General features: G+C 39.2%; 1 protein-coding gene across 1 annotated transcript in view; it reads left to right on the forward strand.

Annotated features, from left to right (window-relative positions):
• Positions 1-9,240, forward strand: part of EFCAB5 (EF-hand calcium binding domain 5) — a 114,698-nt gene that overhangs the window by 30,849 nt on the left and 74,609 nt on the right. Inside the window, exon 2 of the mRNA XM_006891079.1 lies at positions 378-534. Coding sequence (XP_006891141.1) covers positions 378-534 — 157 coding nt within the window. The remainder of the gene's footprint in view (positions 1-377; positions 535-9,240) is intronic.

Below are 9,240 nucleotides of genomic sequence, written 5' to 3' on the forward strand. Positions count from 1 at the left end.
TATGTAGAATTGGTAACAGTTCTTCTTTAAATGTTTTGTAAAATTCACTTGTAAAACCATCTGGTCCAGGGCTTTTCTTGGTTGGAAGTTGTTGTATATTCTTACTATTTCTTAAGTACCTTACTTAGTTGGAATAGGTAGGCCTACTGTCGTAAAATTACAAATAATAGTAGAAGACAACCTATGATAAATTCATTAAGTACTGGACCAAAGAGTTCACCAAGGTTCACTGCAAGCTTGAATCAAGAAAATAAAGTCTGGTGTAAAGCTAGGCTATGTATGATATCTTATGTTCTACCTTCTGAACCATCTGAATCGAATGCAAATGATCCTAACTCAAGATTATGGGGGTTTGTTTGTTTGTTTACATTCTTCAGAGTATCCAAGATAAAGGAGATTGTTAAACAGAAACGAGGACAAAGAGAAAGACTAAGCAAGATAAAAATCAAGGTGGCCAGAACTCGGAGTCAGGCTCTGGAAGAGCAATTCAATGAGTGGATTCTAGACCCCAGGGGAACAATTCCTATGGCAGTGGTAAGAAAAAAATATATGTAAATGGCAGGTGATCAGAGGGAAATTTCTGGAATGTTAAGTGGAATGTCAGAAGCCTCACTCTAACATTTCATTCCTATTGACGTAATTAGATTCTTGGCCTTTCTGGTCATTTAACTCCTTCAGTTTTGTTTTTAGCTTTAAAAAAAATTTTTTTTTCAGCTAGATCTCCAGACTATTGACTCTAGATGAAGTTTTGAAACTCCTCATTGGTAACAGAAATAGATTTACTTGTTGGCTATTTGTTTGATTTGTGTGTATCACTTCTGTGAACCAAGAGACAATATCTCTTAATTTCAGAGAACAGTTGCATTCTAAAACCTAGTCTTCTCTTAGCTATATATAGCTGGACATAGATTTGAGAATATTCATTACTAAGGTAGGATGCCAAACTTGGTTAAAAATGAATTATTAAAAGTGGAATTGAAGTATTAGAGATGTCTTTGTATTGCCAAGGTGACTGCCTAAGATGTATTAGCTCCCTTGTGCCTAGTGTCTAAGAGTTGCTAGAAATATCTTACCATAAATTGGAATTATTTCTTCCTTAAATGTGTGTATTTGGTCTGACCATGATTCCCAGTGTTTTGGATATCATGATGTATATGTAACAGTTATGTAATGATACCTCAAGATCTGATAAATCAATCTGCTATAAAAGGAATCAGGATGAGATGCTGCACCCTTAACCCTGTTATAACCCTGGTCTGGTGTAAAGGGAATTTTTATGGTATGTGGCTAACAACACTTTGCATCTTACAAGAAATAAAAGAAAAAAAGAAGTAAATAATTGTTAAAAGAAGACAAATACCTTTCTCCAGAAAGAAAGAAAGAGTATCATCGAGAAGATCCTGTATAATTAGCCATTATCTGTATGGCAACAGTCCAGAATAAGAGGTGCATTGCAAAGTGGACTGGGAGAGGGATAAGGGGAGGGGGTGGGAGGGAATGGTGCAACAATGAATGAGTATAAATAAAAAGAAAGTGAACTGGAAACTGGAGGAAAGAGAAGGAAGAGGGAGGGAGGAAATGTATAATCAAGAATGAATGAAAATCCAATTTTTCTGGAAACTTCCATTAAAATCATAATAAAAATTTAAAAAAAAGAAAGAAAGAGGATCCTGGAGTTGAGCATATCCTATTGGCCTTAGGATCTACTTAACACAGGAAGATTTCTTTTGAGATCTCCAAGAAATCTTAGGTCCATAGTTGTTAAAAGGATTCAACACTGTGGAGAAAAAAAGCCTTATCACAGAGCTGGCACTGTGCATTCACACTTCCAACCTCTGAAACTATGACAGTATAAATTTTTGCTTGTTCAAGCCATCCATTTCTACCATACTAGGTAATGAATATCCCCCAGGTCACTTCTAGCATCCTAGTCTTTATACAAAAAGGGTTGGTGATAATCAAATAAAGACACATATGTAAAATCACTGTCTTAGTTAGCTAGTGTTGATTTAACACTGCAGATATGGCATTCTGTGAAAGCATAAATGGCAAGATTTACCGAGGATTAAATACAGTTTGAACTGGGCAGCATGCAAAGAAAACCACTATTTGATAAAGCAAGCTAGAATAAAAAGCCTGTTTAAATACAAAAAGAATCTGAAACTTTTAGGCAATTTTCTAATTGTCTAATCAGCCAGGAAATCAAATGAGGAATTGCATTGAGAAAACCTGCTGTCAAGGACCTTCCAGAGTCCTGAAGAGCAATGATGTCATTCTAGAGACTAACGTGCACCAGATCCAGGCCATGGTCGTTGCAATTACTTGCTATGCATCAGAAAACTGCACAATGACTAAGGATGATAGAAGAAGAGTTGATGCCTTTGAGTTGTGGTGCTGAAGAAAAGAACTGAATATACCATACCATGGACTGCTAAGAAGACAAATAGTTTCATCCTGGAGAGGGTGAAACCAGGCTATTCCTTGGAGGCAAGGATTTTGAAGCTTTATCTGACATTCTTTGGGCATGTTGCAAGGAGGACCAATCCTTGGAGGAGTACATCATGCTTGGAATGGTGGAGGGACAGCACAAGAGAGATAGACCCTAGATGAGCTGGATTGACCCCCTGACTGGTGTAATGGGGGCAGGTGTGTTGGAGACCATGAAATTGGCTCAGAATAGAGCAATCATACATAGGCTTGCTAAGAGTCGCAAACGATGGCACATAACAACAACATTTATAGAGTTTTGTGTAATCGGTCACAAGGTTGTCATGAAACCCTAGAAATTCCAGTTGAAAAGCCATAAACATTTCCAAATAACTTGTTTTTCTAATCTGCCAATATCCAGAAGTGGTACAGATAAATGTTATTACAAAATTAGTTTTACAGGATGTTGGCATAAACATTAGTTCTGAGAAAAATTACACAAGGGAGGGAGTACAACCTATCCACATTTCTGAGTTCCACTCTTATTTACTAGGAGCAGGTAAAATTTCACAAGACTAAACTACAACCAAAGATAAAAAGCAATGAGGTGAAAGGGAAACTAATGAAGTCTAAAATACATTGGAGTTTTTATCTGGACCTGAGTTAGCCAGTTTATGTCAGATTCCTAGGTTTTGAAGTTTGCTTATACAGTTCTCCTGTTTGATTAAACCATCATCAGGAAGTGTTCACCAGACGAACTCACATAGGATCTAATTGGACACCTTGGAGTTTTATGTGACCAGTCAATTAAGTGTTAAGTGTGCTCTACCTTCTCCTATCAGGTCTCATCCTCAGGATAACCTGGCTGTTATTGGAGTTAATGTTGCAAGCATGACCACATTAAGGAATAGTTTGGCTTTCTAAAAGTGCTAACTCAAAGTGCAAAATAAATTTCCTTCAAAAGTTTGTCTTTTTCAAAATACTTAATTCTTTGCATAGCAAAGGCAGTTGTAGAAATGTGAGATAACTATTTCATGGCTCATTTAGTTAACACTAAAATAGATTTATTGTTGTTATTGTGGTGGTTGATAATGTGCCATCAAGTCAGAACCAAACCATTGCTGACCCTCCAGCAGTAAATCACACAGCAGGAGATTGCTTCTATGGAGCAGCGGGTGGATTTGAATTGCATACCTTTAAGATAAAACTACTTGGCCAACTGACTGGAAGAGGTCAATATTTGTTCTCATCCCAAAGAAAGGTGACCCAACTGAGTGTGGAAACTACAGAACAATATCATTGATTTCACGTGCAAGCAAGATTCTACTGAAGATTATCCAAAAACTACTGGAACAGTACATCAGCAGAGAACTGCCAGAAGTCCAGGCTGGGTTTAGAAGGGGTCGTGGTACTAGGGATATTGTAGCTGATGTTAGATGGATCTTAGCTGAAAGTAGAGAATACCAGAAGAATGTCTATCTGTGTTTCATTGACTATGCAAAGGCATTTGACTGTGTGGATCATAACAAACTGTGGCTGACTCTGAGAAGAATGGGAATCCCAGAACATTTAATCGTGCTAATGCGAAACCTATATTTGGACCAAGAGGCAGTCGTCAGAACAGAGCAGGGCAACCCTGCATGGTTCAAAATTGGGAAGGGTGTACGTCAGGGATGTGTCCTGTCTCCATACCTTTTCAACCTGTATGCAGAGCAGATTATCCGAGAAGCGGGGCTCTATGAGGAGAGGTGTGGTGTTAGGATTGGTGGACGATCTATCAACAATCTGCGTTATGCAGATGACACAACCTTGCTCGCTGAAACTGAGGAGGACCTCATGCACTTACTGCAGAGGGTCAAGGACTGCAGCCTTCAATATGGACTGAGGCTCAATGTCAAGAAGACAAAAATTCACACCACTGGACCAATTGGTAGCATCAGGATGGATGGCGAAGAGATTGAGATTGTTCACAGCTTCAGTTTGCTCGGCTCCACTGTCAACACTCTTGGCACTAGTAGCCAGGAAATCAAAAAACGTATTGCGATGGGAAAGTCTGTGGTTAGGGACCTCTCCAAAATACTCAAGAGCAACAGTGTCTCTCTGGAGACTAAGGTGCGCCTGATACAGGCCATGGTTTTTGCAATCACTTGTTATGCATCAGAGAGTTGGACAATGACTAGGGAGGATAGAAGGAGAACTGACGCCTTTGAGCTGTGGTGCTGGAGAAGAGTATTGAATGTACCATGGACTGCCAAGAAAACAAACAGATTCATCATAGAGAGGATTAAACCAGGCTGCTCCTTGGAGGCAAGGATTCTGGGGCTTTGTCTGACATACTTTGGACGTGTTGTAAGGAGAGACAGGTCTTTAGAGAGGGACATCATGTTGGGTAGAGTAGAGGGACAGCGCAGGAGGGGAAGACCCTCTATGAGGTGGATTGATTCAGTGACTGGGGTACTCGGGATGGGTGTGTCAGAGGCAATGAGATTGGCACAGGATAGAGCAGGGTTTAGGGCTGTTGTACATAGGGTCGTTATGAGTCGCAAACGACTCGACAGCACATAACAACAACCTTTAACATCTCAGTACAGCTTTTTACCACTAGGCCACCAGAGGCAAGGAAGACCCTGGATGAGATGGATTGACAAAGTAACTGGGATTATTGAGAGCAATTGTGTCAGAGACAATGAGATTAGTTTAGGACAAGACAGGATTTAGAGCTATTGTGCACAGGGCTGCTGTGAGTTGTAGGATGAGATAGTCATAGAGTATATTAAATGTGACCAGGTAGCATTTTGTCAGATCTTAGTTATATTTTGTTTTACTTCCACGGATTTTTATCCAGGAGCAACAGTTGTTTAGCTAGAGTTAATCTGGAGCTATTCTATCATCTACTTCTACTCTGGAAAGGGATTTCAAAGGTTCCTGTTGAACAATATTCCTTCCGCAATATTATTAGTGATTTGGTCCATAGTGATGGATAAGGTATGAGCAGAGTTTTCAGGTTAGAATATACCATATGTAGGGACAAATGCTCAAAATCCCTCCTCATTCCAGACCTATCCATTATAAGAATGTCTTTAAGTCTACGAGTTTTTTATTTCAAATCACTAGTTTAATACATTAAACGATATGATTTCATTATAAGAATGGACAATTTAATGGTACTTCTAAACGATCTAAAGTGCATTGACCAATCATGTTCCAATCATCATTTGTTTTTGACGTATCAATGTAAGTGTACCTTAACTCCCTGCATAGGAATACATATGCATAAAGAACACAAATCCTCTCATTTTTATTTATGTTTACTGGTTATAAAAAGCTATTAAGAAGGGGGGTCATTCTAATTTCAACATCATCGCCTTCCAAATTTGAGTACAGGATCATTTCTCTTACTTGCTAGACCCAATAGACTGTGGAAATTATTGAGCAATATGACTAATATCACACAGTAGCAAAATTGTACTGAAGATTATCCAGAAACGACTGGAGCAGTAGTACATTGACAGAGAACTACCAGAAATACAAGCTGGGTTTAGAAGAAGTCGTGGCACTAGAGACATTATTGCCAATGTCAGATGGATCTTGGCAGAAAGCATAGAGCATCAGAAGAATGTCTTATCTGTGTTACATTGACTATGCAAAGCCATTTGACTGTGTGGATCTCAATAAATTGTAGCTCACCTTGAGAAAAGTGTGAATTCGAGAACACTTAATTGTGCTTATGCAAAACCTATACTTGGACCAGGAAGCAGTCCTCAGAACAGAGCAGGGAAACATTGCCATGGTTCAAAATCAGGAAAGGAGTGCATCAGGGATTCATCCTCTCTCCATACCTTTTCAATTTGTATGCAGAACAGATCATTTGGGAAGCAGGGCTTTATGAGGAGGAATGTGGCATCAATATTGGAGGAAGACTCATCAACAACCTACATTATGCAGATGACACAACCTTGCTTGCTGAAACTGAAGACCTGAAGTGCTTGCTGCAGAAGGTCATGTAAGGACTGTAGTCTTCAACGTGAATTGAAGCTTAATATCAAGAAGACAAAGATTCTCACCACTGGGCCAATTAGTGGTACCATGATAGATGGAGAAAAGATTGAGGTTGTTAGCAACTACAGTTTGCTTGGTTCCACAATCAACATTCTTAACACCAGCAGTCAGGAAATCAAAAGACGAATTGCTTTGGGAAAATCTGATCTCAGGGACCTCTCTAGAATGCTGAAAATCAACAATGTCCATCTAGAAACTAAGGTGTGCCTAATCTAGGCCGTGGGCTTCGCAATTACTTGTTATGTTTCAGAGAGCTCGACAATGACTAAAGATGATAGAAGAATCAATGCCTTTGAGTTATGTTGCTGGAAGAAGTCTTGAATATATGATAACTTCCAAAAAAACAGATAGGTTTGTCTTGGAGAGGGTGAAACCAAGTTTCTCCTTGAAGGCTAGGATTTTGAAGCTCCATATTATATATTATGGGCACATGGCCAGGAGAGAGACTGGTCCTTGAAGAGGGACATCATGATTGGAAGGGTAGAGGGACAGCACAGGAGAGGAAGACCCTGGATGAGATTGATACAGTGACTGTAGCAATGGGGGTTGATGTGTCAGAATAAGTGAGACCGGCTCAGGACAGAGTGATTTTCAGAATTGCTATACGTACACTTACTATGAGTTGCAGGCAACTTGACAGCACATAATAACAACAACAACAATATAGCAGAGGGTTTAAAGCCTGGATACAGTCGTTTCAAAAAGACTAAAGGAAATCTTTCAATTCAATCCTTTTCCAATGTACAGAATGACCTGATTCAATAACTGGCAGATTTGCAAATTCTGAACTTTAGCTATCAAAAGCTTAACTAATTTGGAATAAAAGCATTTCTAGAATATTTAAATAGGGGCAATATTTCAATATTTCTTATTGGAAAAATATTAGTATCTATGTAGAAAGAAAAATAAAGCAAGTCCACAGGTCACGCAGTGATTACTGCATATGAGGTAAGTTAATTGGGTACAAATGGAGTTGATCCAAATGAGGTTGCTTTAAAGAACCAGGGGCAAGACTTTGATCTAAGATTCATACACAGTGTCGAAAAGTTTGGGTCTTATGTTGTTGTTGTTATGTGCCGTCAAGTCGTTTGCTACTCATAGCGACCCTATGTACAACAGCCCTAACTCTGCTCTGTCCTGTGCCAATCGCACTGTTTCTGACACTTCCATCCCGATTATCCCAGTCACTGAATCAATCCACCTCATAGAGGGTCTTCCTCTCCTGCACTGTCCCTCCACCCTACCAAGCATGATGTCCCTCTCCAAGGACCTGTCCCTCCTTGCAACATGCCCAAAGTATGTCAGACGAAGCCCCAGAATCCTTGCCTCCAATGAGTTGCTTGAGTCTTATACCATAGATCTTTTCACAAGGTCAGAAGATTAAGGATTATAAGGACATACAATTTCTGAAAGTTTGGGGAAATTTTACATATTTCATTATTTATTTTCACTTCAAATAACTTTAGTTGCTCCTCATCAGGTGATGATATTTTCCAGGAGTTTTTTAATTATCAAGGTTGCAACTGTGCATCAGCAAGAAAAAGCGACTAACCAATGTGCAAATGTGTAATTCATCACAAGTCCAGTAGATAGTAAGAGCCTAGATCTAGAAAGCAAAGGGTATTTACCAGGTAAAATTTTAAAATGTTTTCCTAAGTTATAATGTGGACACATAGGGCAATTGAGATGTGTGTGACTTGTTTAACAGGCTCTAAAAATTGTCCCAAAAGTTGTTTTGGTTTTGTTTGTTTGTTTGTTTTTTTCTTAGCAAAATAAGCCGAAGGAATTTATTAAGGTAATAAAACCAAAGCATAGTCTGTAGAAGGTAGTGGTGAGCCTATGTGAAAAGAGTTCAAGTAGAAAAGAAAGAAAAGGGACAAAGGGGGAAAGACCCCCAGAAAGACAGGAGTGAAGCCAAACCTATAAAGCATGCTGTCAGGAGAGAGAGAGCGGAAAAGAGAGAGAGCGAGCGTGCAGGAGCGCATCCTACAGACTTTAATTTTTTTTTTAATGTTAACCATTTTCTCTTGTACTCTAAAGGATCTATATCATAAAAACATGTAATAATTTGGGTAAGACAGGCTTCTAATTAAGCCAAATCCTTACCTTAGTAGTAGGATCTTCAAATCATCTTGCCTTTCTCCATTTTTCCATGATTTTAAATGTAAACTATTTGTTGATGTTTTTAAAGTCATTCTAAAGTAGCTTTGTCTGAATTAGGATTTGCAATGTCTGGCATACAATAGTATTAAAGGACTTATGTCTATATTAAAGGGCAGTGACAATTTGGGAGGTCACCTGTTTGATGACTTGGTCAGTAGGATAATTTTTTGTTTGAAAATTATTTTGGACCGGTGAGTCTTTATTTTTACAATAGTAATCTCAAAGGGCACTTGATCGTGCTAATGCGAAACCTATACTTGGACCAGGAGGCAGTCGTCAGAACAGAGCAAGGAAACACTGCATGGTTCAAAATTTGGAAGGGCGTACACCAGGGATGCGTCCTATCTCCATATCTTGTCAACCTCTATGCAGAGCAGATTATCCAAGAGGCTGGGCTCTATGATGAGAAATGTGGGGTCAAGATTGGTGGAAGATCTATCAACAATCTGCATTATGCAGATGACACAACCCTGCTTGCTGAAATTGAGGAGGACCTGAAGCACATGCTACAGAGGTTCAAGGACTGCAGCCTCCAATATGGATTGAGGCTCATTGTCAAGAAGACAAAGATTCTCACCACTGGGCCAATTG

This window comes from Elephantulus edwardii, unplaced genomic scaffold (assembly GCF_000299155.1).
Source record: "Elephantulus edwardii isolate Elephantulus edwardi_28Jun2011 unplaced genomic scaffold, EleEdw1.0 scaffold00094, whole genome shotgun sequence".
Classification (NCBI taxonomy): domain Eukaryota; kingdom Metazoa; phylum Chordata; class Mammalia; order Macroscelidea; family Macroscelididae; genus Elephantulus; species Elephantulus edwardii.